Here is a 16994-nt window from a genome sequence, read left to right on the forward strand (position 1 = left end):
CTCAGTCCCTAGGCTAGTGGGGAGTCTGATGTGAACCATGCCAGTTCATTCTTGGGGGGGTGCAGACATGCACACATCTGGAATGTCCAGTAGTGTTACCACAAGAAACGTGTGTTAGAGGAAGTTTTCTGTGGGTGTAGAGCTGTGATGATTTTGGCAATGAATAGATTTCTCTGTCTTTACCTGTATTTACTTAAGTGAGTTGGATTCAGTGCACCTCTGAACTTTTGTGCTCATGCATCAGCCCTTTTTAGTTCAGAAAGAGTATCATGAAGACAACTAAAAAAAGAAAAGAAAGGAAGAAACAATATCACGGAACTTAAATAGCTTCTCTTTTCTCACAAACATCCAATAGCAGAACATGTTCTGGTTGGACATGCTACACATATTTTTGGGAGGCCAGAACAAGATGTTGCTATGCTGGTCTTCACTCCAATGTGAGACAGAATCAAGTCTCTCTCAGAGTAATTTCTATAGAAACTGATACCTGATAGAAATGTGGCCATCCACAGAACACAGCACAGCTCTGTACCTAACTTAACAGCAGGCAATTCTGAAAGAGATTGAAGGTGGTTAGCTTCCTCTTCCACGTGGAACCCACGAGTCCCTAAAGCTCACTTCAGAATCTCCCTGGTGGCCCAGTGGTTAGGATTTGGCGTTCCCTCACTTTAGATCCTGTTTATCCTGACTCCCAGTAGCTAGAACTAAAGCATAAGCTTCCTCAAAGGCTGCTGGGTTGGTCGCCTACCATTTTAGGGTCACTTTTGCAAATATTATCTCACCTCAAAGAAGTAGACTCTACCAGCTCCCCTCCTTTCACCTTGACCAAGCTACCTGAAGGTTATCCTATGTGTGGACTATGGACTGGGCTACAGCAGAGGGACTTTGAAGCTCCACAGCCTTCACTTCTTCTTTTGATTACATGTGTTTCTGATAAAGAGGTCTTTTTCAGTGTTTACAGGGGTATGAATGAGTTATTCAGTCCTTTGTAGCTTTTTGTACTGTGCATTCCTCCCCCATCTATTGTGTTAACCATAATATGGAAATGAACCTCATCAGACAGCCACCAAATGAATAGATGTTGACCCAGAGCTCCTGTTTGCGCACACACATACACACACACACACACACACACACACACACACACGCTTGTGTGCCCACTTCTCAGCATGACCCATAGTGGGCTTGGAAGCATACTTTTGTTCTTTGTATTCAAGAAAACTTCGCTGACCTGACCAGCTGAAGTCAACTGTTTCTGCGAGTGTTTATTTTTTTAGGACATCCTAGAAACTGTAGGTTCATGTCTTTGGGTGCTAGGGCTAGGCAGGGACAGAGGAATTGATCTGTGTCCAACCCCCCTTCAGAAGGCCAGTCCTTTCAGGATAAGGGCAGACACAGACATTGCCGGGGGGAAATCTGGAGGTGCTATCCTCTGTCCTTTCAGGGGTCAGTGACGGTGATGTTGCCTCTCACTTCCTCACTTCTGGTGCCCCATGCAACTTGCCAAAACATATTTCTTCAACAGCTGATTATCTCAGATTCATGCTCTGTAGGTTGCCCTGAGGTGTAGAACTTCACTTTGACACATTTCAGTAGCTCCAGAGGCTGCTTAAAGTTAGTGATAATGAGTCCTGTTTGGGACAAATCAGCAAATGCACAAGTGAGGAAAGTCAGGGTAGAGTAACTTGGCGTTGCTCCCACTTTGGCTTTATAGTATATGCCATCCTGAAAGGTTCCTGGAGCTCTTTGCTGATGGTGAATATGTACTAGGAAGGTTGGGGGGTGGGTTGTGTTGGTAATGGATGTTTTGATATGGGGCCAGCTACTAGGACATAGGAGTTCTCTATATTTACATGTAATTGTTTGAAAGAAAAGCAGCAGAGACCAGACCTCTGATCCACCATTATTATTATTATTATTATTATTATTTATTTCCTTACTAGGAGTACAGGGCTTCATCACACTGGGCCAGGTTTTTCAAATAGAGGAAGGGAGAGACACCACAGCGTCACCCCTAATGCTGAAGTACTCACTCCCATGTGATAGACTGGAAGACTCAAATCTGGGTTCTGCGTATGATAAGAGTAGGTGCCCGGGAGTCGGGCTGTAGCGCAGCGGCGCAAAGCACAAGGACCGGCATAAGGATCCCGGTTCGAACCCCGGCTCCCCACCTGCAGGGGAGTCGCTTCACAGGCAGTGAAGCAGGTCTGCAGGTGTCTGTCTTTCTCTCCTCTCTGTCTTCCCCTCCTCTCTCCATTTCTCTCTGTCCTATCCAACAACGACAACAACAATAATAACTATAACAATAAAACAACAAGGGCAACAAAAGGAATAAATAAATAAAATAAATATATATAAAAAAAGCTGCTGATGTCCTCCTTTGACCAGTATTAAAAAATATTTAAAAAAAAAAGAGTAGGTGCCCTTCCAGTGAGCTATCTCACAGGCCCCTGCTCCACCATCTTTAGACGTTGCCCTGTTCAAACCCAGAGCCCAATGTAGGCAAGGCCTGCACTCTACCACTGACCCACTTCCCCAGCCCTAGGGTTTGTTTTAGAATGACTGGCTGTTTTGTTTTGTTTTGTCTTGTTGTTTTAAGGATACCTGCATAACTGCCAAGGAGATTTCAGTGAAAAACAGTATAGCTGGAGGCATATCTAACATGGCTTGGGGGGAGGTGCTGGCGGCTTCAGCCAGCACAGAGAGCTAAGAATAGCTCCAGTGCAGTGGGCTGTAATCTCAGAGGCAGACTTTACCTCCAGTTCACAGAAGCCACCGGTTGGCACCGTTGAGATGTCAGTCTAGAGTGTCCTCATTTTACCTCCTCTTTTGATTGCTTTGTCGCTCATGCTGGTGGTGCTAGTCTCTCCTCCCTTGTGCTGATTCAGGTGCCTCCTACCCTCAGGTGCCCAGCATTGGCTCTCCCTCAGAATCCGTGTAGCAGGCCCATTCCTCCTGCACATTCCTCTTCTCCTCCCTCCTTCCCTCTCTCCCTCCCTCTTCACAGTACTCTTCTGACTGACTTTTCTTCCACAAGGAACATGAGGTCCAAGTGGAACAGATGGGCATCTATATGTGGCCTTCACTGGTTCAAAAAAGAACCCTTCATATTGGCATTTACTAAAGGCACAATTCTAAACCTTGAATTGTCCTGTTGACAAGTGAGATACGTGGTCCGATAATGACACTCTAATCAATAAGAAATTTGACTCATGCACTCTACCTGTCTCTAAAATGGGAAATCTTTGACACCTAGGAGTCTAAACGTTACATCAATTGCTTGGCAAGATTAAGTGAACTTCTTTATTTTATTTTATTTTTTTTACAGTTTTAAATTAAAAAAAATTTTTTTTTTACTATCTTTTATTTATTGGATAGATACAGCCAGAAATCAAGAGGGAAGGGAGGGGTAGAGAGAGTGAGAGACAGAGAGACACCTGCAGCACTGTTTCACCACTTGTGAAGCTTTCCCCTGCAGGTGGGGACTGGAGGCTTGAACCTAGGTCCTTGTGCATTGTAACATGTGTGTTCAACCAGGTGCGCCACCACCCAGCCCCTACTTTTTAAAATTTTTATTACCTTTATTTATTGGATAGAGACAGTCAGAAATCGAGAGGGAAGGTGATAGAGAGGGAGAGAGAGACAGAGAGACACCTGCAGCCCTGCTTCATCACTCGCAAAGCTTTCCCCCCTGCAGATGGGGACCAGGTGTTTGAACCTGTGTCCTTGCACATTCTAACATGTGTGCTTAACCAGATGCGCCACCTTCTGGCCCCGTTTTATTTTATTTTTATTGGTATTGCCAGGGCTTCACTGCTCCCAAACTGACTTTCAGATACACACACACAGACACCACAGCCCCAAAGCTTCCTACAGTGAGGTGGGGAATGGACTCAAACCTGCCTTGTGCTTATGCAAAGTAGGCTTACTGTCCAGGTAAGCTATTTTGCTGGCCTGAGATCTGGTGAATTGCAACACTGTTTTCTGAATTTGCTTTGTAATGTTTTAGAAATGGGACTAGATTATGCAACACATGATAATTCTATAGACAGAAATAGTAAAAAAAAAAATCGCATTTTTTAGAGAGAAGTTAGGTACAAAAAAAAAAGAACAACCTGTGTGAGTAATTAAATTACATCATTTGCTAACCAGCTAGACATTTTTGAGATGCTGCATGTTGTCCTCTTTTTCTGTTTTACTGTGAGCTGTATTAGAGCAGTGAAGCCATCAAAAGTGAGAGAATTGTTTTCTAAATGACATGTACTTTGTTTTCTTATTAAAGATTTGGTTCTGAGCCCTGGTATTCATGTTACTTTGTACTCGAATAATATTTGAAAGCATGGGAGTTTTCAGTTATTTCTGAAACATAATCATAATCTTATTTCTTGCTCTTGCAGTGTGTAAGTAGTGATTTCTTAGACTTTATTCTTATTATTATATTTGGACAATACCTTGGCCAGGTGTCTTCATAAAGGAGATTCCTGACAAAGGAAAACAGAATCAGACACCCACTAAAATGTACCCCCTCCCTCATTTTCTTGTTCCTAATAATGCAGGTCGATTTGAAAGAATGGCATCAGTATACCAAAGACAGAACTGGTAAATGCAAATTAAGTTCTCTGATACAGATTTTAAAGAGGAGAGAACTTGAGGTCATGCCCTTTATAATTGGAGACTTATAAATTATAAATGGAGCAGAAAATGGCATGGTGAGTGAGTTGAAACAGTTTGGAAATAAAAATGAGCTAATCTTGAATTTCTATGCGTATATGAGTAATTTCCCCTCTAGACCACACACTAGCCATGGCGAGACCTCATTTATCTCCTCTGTTTTCATATGGATAAAAGATACTTCTTTTGGAAGACATAAATATCCTCTTTTTTTTTTTTTTAATGGGAAAGGTTAGAACACTTTGCTTTCAATTCTGATCACCCAGCAGCAGTCTTTGATCTGACATTAGCCACACTAAGATAAAGAAGAGCACTTGCAGTGCTGTAATATGGGCCTTCATAAAGAGGAGTTTGACTAGGATGTTTTATAATAGGTGGACTGAATTGATTGTTACAACTGTCCTTTTGTCCTAGACATGGGAGGCCATCCTTCCCACCTAGTATTTTATTTTAATGATTTGGGATAAAAGCTTTTTTTTTTTTTTTAGTTTATTAGTGATTTAATAATAATTAACAAGATTGTAAGATAACAGGGATATAGTTCCATACAGTTCCTACCACCAGGGTTCTGTGTCCCTTCCCCTCCATTAGAAACTTCCCTATTCTGTATCTCTCTGGGAGTATGAGCCAGAATTCTTTATGAGGTGCAGAAGAAAAGTTGTTTTTTTTTTAAATTTTCTCTTTTTGTTGCCCTTGTTGTTTTTCTATTGTTGTTGTAGTTATTTTTGTTTTTAATGTCATCATTGTTGGATAAGGCAGAGAGAAATGGAGAGAGGAGGGGAAGACGGGGAGAGAAAGACACCTGCAGACCTGCTTCACCGTTTGTGAAGCAACCCCCCTACAGGTGGGGAGCCGGGGCTCCAAACGAGATCCTTAAGCTGGTCCTTGTGCTTTGTGCCACGTGCACTTAACCTACTGCACTACTGCCCGACCCCCAAGCAATTTTTTAAATTAAATTTATTTATTTATTTTCCCTTTTGTTGCCCTTTTTATTGTTTTTGTAGTTATTGTTGTTGTTATTGATGTCGTTGTTGTTGGATAGGACAGAGAGAAATGGAGAGAGGAGGGGAAGACAGAGGAGAAGAGAAAGACACCTGCAGACCTGCTTCACCACTTGTGAATTGACTCCCCTGCAGGTGGGGAGCCGGGGGCTGCATTTTTTTTTTTTTAAACAACAATCACACACTGCTTTCCTTCTGAAACCTTACCAGTGGCTGGCATATCTGTAAACTCAGTCTTGATTATGCATCCTGTGGAAATAATTATTACCAGGAGCTGGCAGTTTCACCCAAGTTGAGGACCATCTGGAGCATATTGAAGATCTAGAGAATACTCGATCTCTAAGGTATCACCTTTGCACTAGTGATTTGTGGAGCATCTTTTGTGTAAAAAGTCTAAGGAGAGCCAAATGGCAATTTAGAAGAATTTTCTTTGAATGAAAAAAATTTTTTTTTTAAATCAAAAATACTACCAAGCATCTTTGGTAGCTTGGTTATGTTGGTATTTTGGTGATGAGTAAGTTTTATAAAGTTTTGGAGAATAACATATTATTTGTCCATCTTTTATTGTCTTTGTGATGACTTAAAAATGCATTTATTTTTGTTATTTTTTTATCTTTATTTGTTGGATAGAGACAGAAATTGAAAGGGAAGGAGGTGATAGAGAGGGAGAGAGACAGAGGGACACCTGCAGCTCTGCTTCACCACTTCCCCCTGCAGGTGGGGGTCAGGGGCTCGAACCTGGGTCCTTGCGCACTGTAACGTGCATTCAACCAGGCACGCCACTGCCTGGCCCCCCAGAAAAGCATTTTCTTAGGGAAAAAAAATTTTTTCCCCTCCTGGGTTATCGTTGGGGCTCAGTGCCTGCAGTACAAATCCACTGCTCATGGAGTGCTGGGCTAGCTTCGTGGATGGGAGATAGACGACCAGGGACTCATGGCTGAGCTGGGAAGCAGTATCTCTTTATTCATGTGGAACGCAGCGCAATCTAAGCCATCTCTAATCACAATCCTGTTCTTATATATATACTCGCCAAGTAGGGTGGAAACAAGATGTGACGTAGAGAGGGTGGAGCGAAAAAAGACTGGTGGAAATCAGGGTGTACTAGGAGAGGGGGCGGAGCAAAAAAGACATCATGAACCAGTGGGGATTAAAGCAATGCCCTGCAGGCAGAGCGGTGCTTAGTTAACAGTGGTTATGTAAATAGAACACAGTTTTAAGCAGGGGGGATTAAACCAATGAAACAGAAGGGGTTTTAGAAGCAGAATTAGAAGCATACCAACAATGGAGACCATCTTTTTTCCATCCTTGTGTTGTTGCTGCTGCTATTGTTTTTGTTGGATAGGACAGAGGGAAATTGAGACAGGAAGGAAAGACAAGGGGGAGAGATAGATACCTGCAGACCTGCTTCACCACTTGTGAAGTGACACTCTTGGAGGTGGGGAGCTGGGAGCTCAAACAGGTCCTTGTACTGGACCTTGCGCTTCCCACTATGTGTGCTTAACCTGGTGCGCTGCTGCTCAGTGCCCCCAGAAGCATTTTTTTTTAATCAATTTCTTAACTATTTTATCTCAAGAATTCTCTCTGAACTCATCCTTTGTTTATTCTAAGGAGAATGCTGATTAGAGTTCATCACAGAAAATGACAGGCTACACAGAAATATGAAAAATATTTTTGCCCTTGGCCCTAAGAGTCTTCATCAAGTGTTGCCCCTTTTGGCTTTAGGGTGCACTGTGTCTTATTGCTTGTGGTCGTGGTGTAAAAGTACAGTGTCTCAGACACCAAAGTTGTATATATTCATAGTTTAAAAAAAATTCTTTTTCAGGCAATTTAACTTTGAATTTCCTTCTGGGTTTTTTCTTCCTTTTTTTTAAATTTTATTTTACTTGTCTTCCATCTGTTGTATTATGGAGTTAATAAGCTATAAGAATATATGAAAGTATGTAAATATAGCAGGTAATAAACTATAATCTTTATTCTGAGTAATTTCTTCCTGAAGATTGCTTAGAGACTGAGGAAGGAATGAATCAGAGTAGTGAACAGTGCGCCAAACTAGTAGAGAAAGTCCATAGGATTGCTTTTTAAAAATATATTTTATTCAGGTTTCTTTTTTTTTAATTTATTTTATTTAGTTTTAAAAAAAATTTTTTATTTTGTTTATTGGATAGAGACAGCCAGAAATTGAGAGGACGGGGGGGAGATAGAGAGGAAGAGAGACAGAGAGACACCTGCAGCCCTGTTTCACCACTCGCAAAGCTTTCCCCATGCAGGTGGGGGCTGGGGGCTCGAACCTAGGTCCTTGCACACTATAACGTGCGCTTAGCTAGGTGCGTCACCACCCGGCCCCTAGGACTGCTCATTCCTTTTCGGCTACTCCCTGCCAAGCTCAGATGTGCTTGAGGAAGTGCAGTGCTTAGCCATGAGAACTATGATGACATTACAGGTAATTTTTCTGGAATGGCTGCTCTTGTGAGCATTGCCTGACAGGGTAAGCTAATAACCTCCCAAGCGTTTACCTAGTTTTATTTGTTGATTTACACTGATCCCAGCCAGCTTTCTAACTGAACCCCTTTTCTTCTTTGAGGAGTTTGATGCGGTGGTAGGAGTTGTGGCTCCTCAGAGATGTATGAAATACACAGTATTCTTTAGATGAACGTTGCTCATGTAAGGAATGCTTTTAGTGTAAGAAACCTTCCACCCCTCTGGCTATGCATCCATTTTCCGTGTGGAGCAAGTTCTCTGTGACCTAGACTTGTATTTCCCGAGTCTAGAGCAATACATACAGACCTGACAGTGGAGGAAGATTTAAGTTTTCTGAAAACTAAAGTGCATTCAGGCAATAGGGGGAACAAAAAGCGGGTTTCTTGTCAGTTATATCAAAAGTGGAGATGGTATAACTAAACCAAACTCTTTGGAGAACTAGATACCATCAGTTTAAATTGACATGGCAAATAAGAATGAGCCCATCCCAGAATGTAGTTGGGGACATGTACTGTTTCCAGCAGCATCAGTTTAGCATGTGCCAGGCTGTGAATTTGTCTGTATTTAAGTTTCTAGGCAACCTTTACAAAATTTTAAATCTGAATATAAACACACACACACACACAGAGAGAGAGAGAGAAGAGAGAAAACTGAATACAACAACAAAAAGTCTAATGATACATCCCTTTTCCCCCACAACCTTTTGTGTAACTACAGCAAATAAACACAGACCACTCACTACCTGATTATATAGAGATTCTGGTGGTTAAATAAACCTAAGCAATGGAAACAAAACAACTGTAAATAATTGCAAAATCATTATTTGTGTAGTGCAAAACAAATTGGGAGTACTCCCCCTGCAAGGTCGCCTGCAAGAGAAAGCTTTTCCTCTTGGTAACATTTTTGGTTATTAAGATAATTTTCTTTTCCTGTACTTTTAATTAGTCTTACATTAAGCTCCCTAGACATTATAGACCTACCTTGTCAGAGCAGTGAAGTCTGTCTATGAAGGGGCACGTAACAGTTTCTTGAATATAGACCTTGTTGGCTTCCCGGGTCGTCTTCCTGCAGAAGTCCTCAGCATTATTCAGTCTGAGTCACTTCGGGGTGGGCAGGGGTTCAGAGATGGTTCCAGAGGGAGATGATAGCAATGACCTCAAAGTCAGCACAACACGAAACCTTTATTATTATTTTTTTTTTCTTTTATATGATAGGACAGAGAGAAACTGAGGGGGAAAGGAAGGGTAGAGAGGAAGAGAGAGAGAGATGCCCGCAGGGCTGCTTCACTGCTATGGAATTGTCCCCCTGCAGGTGGGGAATGGGGGCCTTGCACATGGCAATGTGTGTACTCGACTAGCTGCATCACCCCCTGGCCTCATGAAATCTTCATTGAAGATTTGGACCTGAAGATATTCTTGGTGAAGGCAAGGTAGATTTTTAAAAAGTTGCCAGAAAAATCTAGCAGTCTGTGTGATCTTGTTAGACCATGCAGTGTGCAGATTCATGTGGAGAAATGGCCAGCTGTTAGTTTGCAAGGACTGCTGTGAACCTACTGGACGTACAGAAGTCAAATGGAACAGAACACCTGCTGGTATGTGCACCATGCCTTTAAGTAGTTAATAATGGAAGGCTATGTTAAGGGAGAGATTAGCCAAGCTGCTTTATATGCTTTTGGCGTCTGCATCTTGAGAAACATAGACCAGGTAAAGGTCTAAATGTAAACAGTATTGTGAGAATACAAATCAAGACCTGCAAGAGGAGGCTTGTTTTGTTTTTAACTGATTGTGTTCCATCTAGGAGGAGGAAGCAGTCTTCATGCTGTCCTTATATTCATTTCTGGCCGAAAGGAGGTGTTTTCAAGTTATCTTTTATACCCATAGTCCCCAGGTTAAAGTGACTTAAATTGCATTGGTGAGTTGTTGATGTTGTCTTTGTTATATCATTGCTGGGGCTTCCTTGCTTTAGACTTACCTTTCTATAGAGAGAGAGAGAGACAGAGGGAAAAGGAGAATGAGAAAGAAATCATGGCACCAGAGCTTCTGGAATGCATGGGGCAGGGGGGAACTGGTCCTTAGGAAGGGACTGAACTCAAACCTAGGTTATGCATATGGCAAAATAGGCTCCCTTTTAGGTAAACTGTCATGTCAGCCTGCATTGGTGGGTTTTAAAATAGCTGTTGGGCGTAGCAGATTTGCACTGAGCCCCAGCAATAACCCTGGAGACAAAGAAAAAAAAAGAAAGAAAAGAAAAAGGAAAGAAGTATATTTTTATAAATAATAAATATATGGTACTGCTAATAAACAATTCATCTATTTTTTATATAGCTACCTTCAGTGCCATTTTCAGGTCCTACCTATGATCAAAATAATACGTTGTAGAGCGGGAGACAGCATGATGGTTATGCAAACAGACTCATGCCTGAGGCTGCTAAATCCCAGGTTCAATCCCCACCACCACCATCACAATAAACCAGAGCTGAGCAGTGCTCTGGTGTTTGTGTGTGTGTGTGTGTCTGCATCTCTCTCAAAAATATAAAATAAATAAAATAAAATACATTATAATACTTCTCCCAAAAGCCTTAAGGCAAGCTCTTCAAATAAAAACAACTTAGGAGTTTGCTGTGTTGTGCTTATCCCTGCTAAGGACATTATGCTTGTTTATTTAGTCATCCACTTTTCCTGTTAATAATTTAAAAAAGAAATGCCTTTAAAATAGCCAGTTGAGCTATTTACTGTCAAGAACAATGATTTGTGATGGCAGATGAAATAAAATTGCTGACATTATTTTTATTCTTCAGGGTTTGTAAAAACAATTTTCAGGATGTTAAAGTTTTAGAGTTATTACATGATTGATATATTTCCTTTTCCCACAGAAACTAAAGCATGTTAAAGATTCTATTTTAATTTAATTTAATTCTGGAAATATAATAAGAATAGCATTAGGGGCATGTAAGAGGAACTTGAAGAAGAAGACACAGACCTTGTTAGTCCTGCCTATCACAGGAGGAGCAAAAGGTTGCCGGGTGACTTCTCATCAATCATACAGGGCCAGGCAGGGGTGAGGTGGACACGGGGCACTTAGAATTAGGTGGCTTAGAACCTCACCAAAAGGCTCCATTCCCCCCACACAACTTCTCACAGGCTTTCCCCTATATGTATAAGCCACAGTTGTCCATACAAAATCAAATAGCCATTGCTTTTCTGTCCATTGTAAAAATTAATAATTTGGACTCTTGCTTCTGTGTTTTATTTCCCCCCTGTAGAGTTCTGTTGCTGAAGGGACTGGTTTCCTAAGAACTAGTTATGAGGAAGGGCTGTATACGGTGGTATTCAATTCTTCTGGTAACATGGGTGGTCAGATAATGCTTATATTTAACTTCAGCCCACGGCAATTGTAAAACCACACAATAATCATCTTTTTTCTTGAGGAAAACACCCTAAATTTATTTCATCTTGGGCTGTTCTCTACTGCCTCTGCCTGAGGCTTGTAGTTTTCCAGTTTTTGTCTCCTTCCCCGAGATGGACGTGTAGATCAGGAAGAGCTAACTTGCTTCCACTCCTCTTCCTCATTTATTTCTGAGTAGTGCTAACGAGGGATGCATACTTCCTGGTTTCCATGTTCATTATCATGGAGACAGGAATTGCACAACAGAACGTCTCCAGGATGGCCTTTTCAGACAGAATGACAGACCCAGAAATAGAAAGGCAGAAAGACGCCCCAGCATAGAAATTTCCTTCAGTGCATTGGGGGCCGGGCTCGAGCGAGGGTGAATGACAGGCCCAGAAATAGAAAGGTAAAAAGACACCCCAGCACAGAAGTTTCCTTCAGTGCATTGGGGGCCAGGCTTGAGCGTGGGTCATACCCATGACAAAGCAAGCTGACTATCAAAGTGAGCTGCCTTCCTGGTCCTGGTCTTAATTTACAAGGCATGTTAAAGAATTTCATTTTATTCTCCATTTAAAAAGTTTGCCTGGAAAGATATGGCTAGTTAATTGCTTCCCTTTGGAAAAAAATGATATTGTTAACTATGAAAAACTTCATAATCAGACAGTTCCATAGTAAAGTCTGCACAGCAGGGGGAATAAAAGAGGAAGAGTAATGGCATTGGTCTTGTGGACACATTTTTGAAGTGTTCCAACCTTGTACTCATTTCTTTTATTATTTTGACAGTTTTCCAGTTTTTTTTTAATGTTTATTCCCTTTTGTTGCCCTTGTTGTTTATTGTTGTAGTTATTGATATCATCATTGTTGGATAGGACAGAGAGAAATGGAGAGAGGTGGGGAAGACAGAGAGGGGGAGAGAAAGATAGACACCTGCAGACCTGCTTCACCACCTGTGAAGCGACTCCCCTGCAGGTGGGGAGCCGGGGGCTCGAACCTGGATCCTTACGCCCGTCCTTGCACTTTACGCCACCTGCACTTAACCCACTGCGCTACCAACAACTCCCAGTTTGTCAGTTTTATCACACCAACAGGCTTTGTGGCATTCAGAATATTAGGCTTCACATGTGTGAGTGAAGTATTTGAGGACAAAGAAAGACCCCCGTTAGAAGCAGTAGCCTGCCCTTTGAAGAGTATAGTAAATGACCTTATAAAGATTGGCTTGTGGTAGAGGGAAAAAAAATTACTGAGAAGTAAGATTTTTTTTTTACATCAATTATGTAGCAATGTAAAATCTGATATAGCCAGATTGTAATTGCTTTGCTGTTTATTCAGAGCCAGTATGTGTTTGTGTGTTTGTGTGTTTGGGGGTGGGGGCAGTGACACTTAAAGAACTACAATAAACTGGGCTGTGATCTCACCATATGTGTTGAATTGAACACAACTCTTCTGCATTTAATGAAGACTTGAGCCTTTAGGGGTAAATAAAACATCACCAAACAGGGATGGTCTGAATATTTTTTACTGGCTGTAATAATTAAAGCCATGAAAAAGGTGGTGGGGTTATGTTACTTATTAACTTGAATCGCTCTTAGATTTGATCAAGACGTGGTTGCCTATGGCATTTTGTTTCATGTTTGTCCTTTGTTTCATTGACATGCTCTGCCCCGGCCTCTGTGGCACTATAAAAGCAGCGAAGCAGTCAGGAACCAGACCCTAAAAGGCTTTCAGACCTCCTATCCAGCTCTCTTCTGGCCCCAGCCCACTGACCTCAACTAGCTTTTCAGCCACTAGAATTGAGCCCGAAATGCTATGTGGTTTAAGCAAGGTAGGGAGGTGATCTGGAGAAGTTTTCCATTCCTACAAGGAAGGGTGGCAAGAGTTCAGGTATACCTTCGAACTTTCAAAGTATGTTTTTTGTTTTCTTCACATGTTGACCAAACATTAACTAACAGTGAGGTTGATTAGAAGAAGAATTTGGAAGCCAGATGTATTACTTTCCTATGGTTGCTGTAACAAATTACCACAATTTCATTGGCTTAAAACAACACAGATTTACTGTCTCATAAGATCTAAAAATCAGAAGTACAAAATCGGTCCCATGGGGCTAAAGCCAAGGTGCCTGTAGATATTTGTTCCATTCTGGAGGCTCTTGGGAAGAATCCACTTCCGTACCTTTTCCAGCACTCTTCGGTTCATGGCCCTGACCTCCATCTTCGAAGACTGAGTTGGCTCTCCTCTTTCTATTTCTTAGGTTTTCTCCTCCTCTCTGCCTGCTTCACTTACAAGGACTCTTGTGATTTGCATTGGGCCCATCTGTGTGATGAAGAATCATCCCCTCACCTCTAGGTCATCTGATTAACAATCTTCGTGTCCCTATGCCATGTTAACTTATCCACAAGTACTAGGAATTAGGACTTGGCCATTATCCATGCTGGACTCTTTTTCTGTGCTGATTATGTAAAGGATAATGAATTGGGGGAGCTCAGGTAAATCCATAGTGACAAATCAGAGTGTGGTATTCCAAGTGAGCTTTTGTAACCTTTTAACAGTTTCTTATAACTACTTTAAAAATATTCAATGTATGTACAGGTACACAAACATACTACCTAACACCGAAGAAAAATCATGTTTGTTTGTTTTTTTTACTTTAGTAGGACTTTAATTTTACTGTAATATCTAATGTCAAACACTGAATATAAAGAGAAATGCTAAGTGTAATATGCAAATAACATCTTTTTAGTTTAGGGGGAATTGACATTTTTCTCTTCAGAGGAGTAATGCAGTCATAGTGTTATTGATACAAGGATAATCAAATTAATTTTGTTTTGTCCTTTGAATTTTTACCTTAATTTGTTTCATACTGACACCTAGAGGAAAATATCCAACAAAAATGACGCCATTTTCAATGACGTAAACATCGTTTTTGGTGCTCACATCTGTTAAATTTTTTCACATAGTTTTAGCCACTGTGTACATGTACCTGAATGTTAGGCGCCTTGTCTTTTCTGTGTTCCTTTTCCTCAGTCAACTCCTTAAGGCAGAGTCAACTAAGAGAACAGATGTATGAAGTTCTGTGGGAGAAAGCATCAACTGTATTTGCATAAAGCAGAACTGCAATGGTTAAGCTGTCAACAGTTTCCTAGTAGAAAATGTCTCTGCAGTAGTTATGACACTTACCTGTAATGGCTTTCTTTGCCTGTAAAATTAATGGTGGATAGCTTTCTTTCTTAAAAAAAAAAAAGTATATTGAATTTCTCTTTGAAAGGTGTTCTTACTTTAACAAATCTTCATGAATACGTTGTCTAAAAATCAGTGCTAATGGGCACAAGATTGGTACTTTGATCTTGCCACAAGACTAGTTACATTAATCTGAAATTGACTGTGCTGAGGAGGCCAGGGGGTGGGGTGGAGGGATGACATACATTTGAAGAAGAGCCCTCCCAGGCCTGCACGGGGCTCAGAAATGCAAGCATATGCACCACAGAGGTATTCTAAGGCTTTTATATGTCCGAATATTGCTGCCTACATGGGAATGAATGAGAGACTGAAATTTGTGGGACAAAAATGGCTTATGGGCATGTTCTTGGGAAAAGTTAACCCTTTAAAATGATTCAGAGACAGAGAGATACCATTCAGGATGGAAATACTGATGTTAGCAGTGTACATGTTTGCAGGGAAAAAAATTCTCAGTGGTTGAGGGGAGAATTGGAACTGGAAATGTACATTGTTGAAGCACACACAAGTCAGATTACACAGAAGAGGAGGCCAGCATCAGAGCTGTGTTTTTGCCAACCTCACCAGGCCTGGAGGTGGTGTGCAGGTTATTCTAAGAGTACAGATTCCTTTGAGCACTAGACCCTGCAATGCTGTGGCCTGCAGAAACTATGGGAGAAGAGTGGAGAGCTCATTTCTTAGTTGTATTCCTCTCTCCAGCTTCTAGTCGTCTCCTCCCCCTTTATCTGTAAAGAGCAAAGCCAGGGGTAGGAAGGTGGATCTTTGTAAATTCACATCCTGGGGCAAAGTGAGTCTTTAGCCTAGGTGGGGTGGGCGTTGGAGTAGGTGGGGGAGCAGCTGTGTTCCCTTTCACCTTTTTGAAAGGCCTTCCTTCTTTCCTTCCTTCCTTCCTTCCTTCCTTCCTTCCTTCCTTCCTTCCTTCCTTCCTTCCTTCTTCCTTCCTTCCTTTTTTAATGAGAAGTCATAGAGCTTGTGGTCACGGTTGCTGAGTAGCCCTGCACCGGCACCATTAGACCTTGATTGTAGAGTACTCCTCAGCTGAAAGCGCCCCATAGTGCCAGCTATTTGTGTCAAGGTGAAAAGAATTATAGTGTTAAAAAGGGAAAGGGACTAAGGGAGTTTCATTGCCTCTGCATCAGAGGCGCCTTGCTGCGCGCGTAGAGCATTGGGAATTGCTGGGCAAGGGCGTGCAGGCTGGGAAGGACGCAGGGCTAGGGCCCAGCCCCTGGTTAGGTGCATCCCCCTCCCTACTCCAAACCCCATCCCCTACCCCCCATCCCATGGGTGCGTTGCTGCCACCATTGGTTTTGGACTTCAGGATCCCCTGGAAACTACTGTGGACTGCACTCTCTAGCCTGGACCTCGAGGCTGTTGTCTGATGGGGTGGGGGTCGCAGGCGAAGAGGAGGAACTTGAGGCCAATGTGATTGTAGTTGGCTACAGCCTCCCTGTGCTAATCGTGCTGTGGGGCTTTGTATCCCAACATTGGGGCACACCGACCTTCCTGCCAGGACTGACAGAGCCTTTCCGAAAACTTGATCCTCCTGTTCTTAAGGTCTGGTGAGCCTGCATTCGCGCTCATCAAGGGTTTTGGGAAAAGATTGTTGCTGGAGTCAAGAATTGCTATACAATAACCATTGCTCTTCTAGGCACTAGGTATTTTAATTGCACCGCCACCACTCCCCCCACCCCCCATGCAGACACAGTCCTTGTATTTTTCTAATTTGAGCTTTTTTATTTGAGACTGACTGTGCTCCGGAACAGATGTCATTTTAGTTCTTAGGCATAGCTGAGAACTGGGGAGCTAGAGGTCCAGACTTCAGACAGCATAGCCCAGCGGGACCTACAGAGTTCACATGCTGGCTTTTGGGGGCATGGCATCTGAAAAAACTTCGGAAAAGTGTCCCCGGCTCCTGACTTTGAAACAGGGTGGGTGCACTTTGTGATACTGCTGGCTCCGGCGCTGCCAGCCTGCCTAGGGTTGTGCTGTGTTTAGGGGGATAAATGCATTGCCTGTAAGAAAGTTCTTCCTGAATGCATCCAGAAGCTCATGGTTCAGTCCTACTAATTTGACTACCAAAAGGGGGAGCAGTAGTTATAAAACTGCAGTGACAAAGTAATATTGCAATCAATGAGAAATGAAATTTGTGGTGTTGGTTGAGCCCTGTTTCTCATATGTGGAGATACCCTCAGGACAGTATGTGGTTCTCATTTTAAGGCTTACACT

General features: G+C 42.1%; 1 protein-coding gene and 2 long non-coding RNA genes across 7 annotated transcripts in view; 1 reads left to right on the top strand and 2 right to left on the bottom strand.

Moving 5' to 3' along the window:
• AOPEP (aminopeptidase O (putative)) overlaps positions 1–16994 on the top strand; it is a 427259-nt gene that overhangs the window by 369987 nt on the left and 40278 nt on the right. The window contains exon 14 of one of the 5 annotated variants that reach the window (XM_060200473.1): positions 13786–15470. The exons of the other annotated variants lie outside the window; for them this stretch is intronic. Coding sequence (XP_060056456.1) covers positions 13786–13893 — 108 coding nt within the window. The 3' untranslated portion in view covers positions 13894–15470. Of the gene's footprint in view, positions 1–13785; positions 15471–16994 lie in introns of those variants that run through there. 5 annotated transcript variants of the gene reach the window in all.
• Positions 1–16994, bottom strand: part of LOC132540932 (uncharacterized) — a 146427-nt gene that overhangs the window by 112968 nt on the left and 16465 nt on the right. The window lies entirely within an intron of this gene.
• LOC132540930 (uncharacterized) lies at positions 1557–9526 on the bottom strand. Its single transcript, XR_009552128.1, has 3 exons — positions 9252–9526; positions 9131–9211; positions 1557–1631 (listed from the first exon to the last, which is right to left on the bottom strand). It is a non-coding gene; the product is annotated as an uncharacterized LOC132540930 (long non-coding RNA).

This window comes from Erinaceus europaeus, chromosome 10 (genome assembly GCF_950295315.1).
Source record: "Erinaceus europaeus chromosome 10, mEriEur2.1, whole genome shotgun sequence".
Lineage (NCBI taxonomy): Eukaryota > Metazoa > Chordata > Mammalia > Eulipotyphla > Erinaceidae > Erinaceus > Erinaceus europaeus.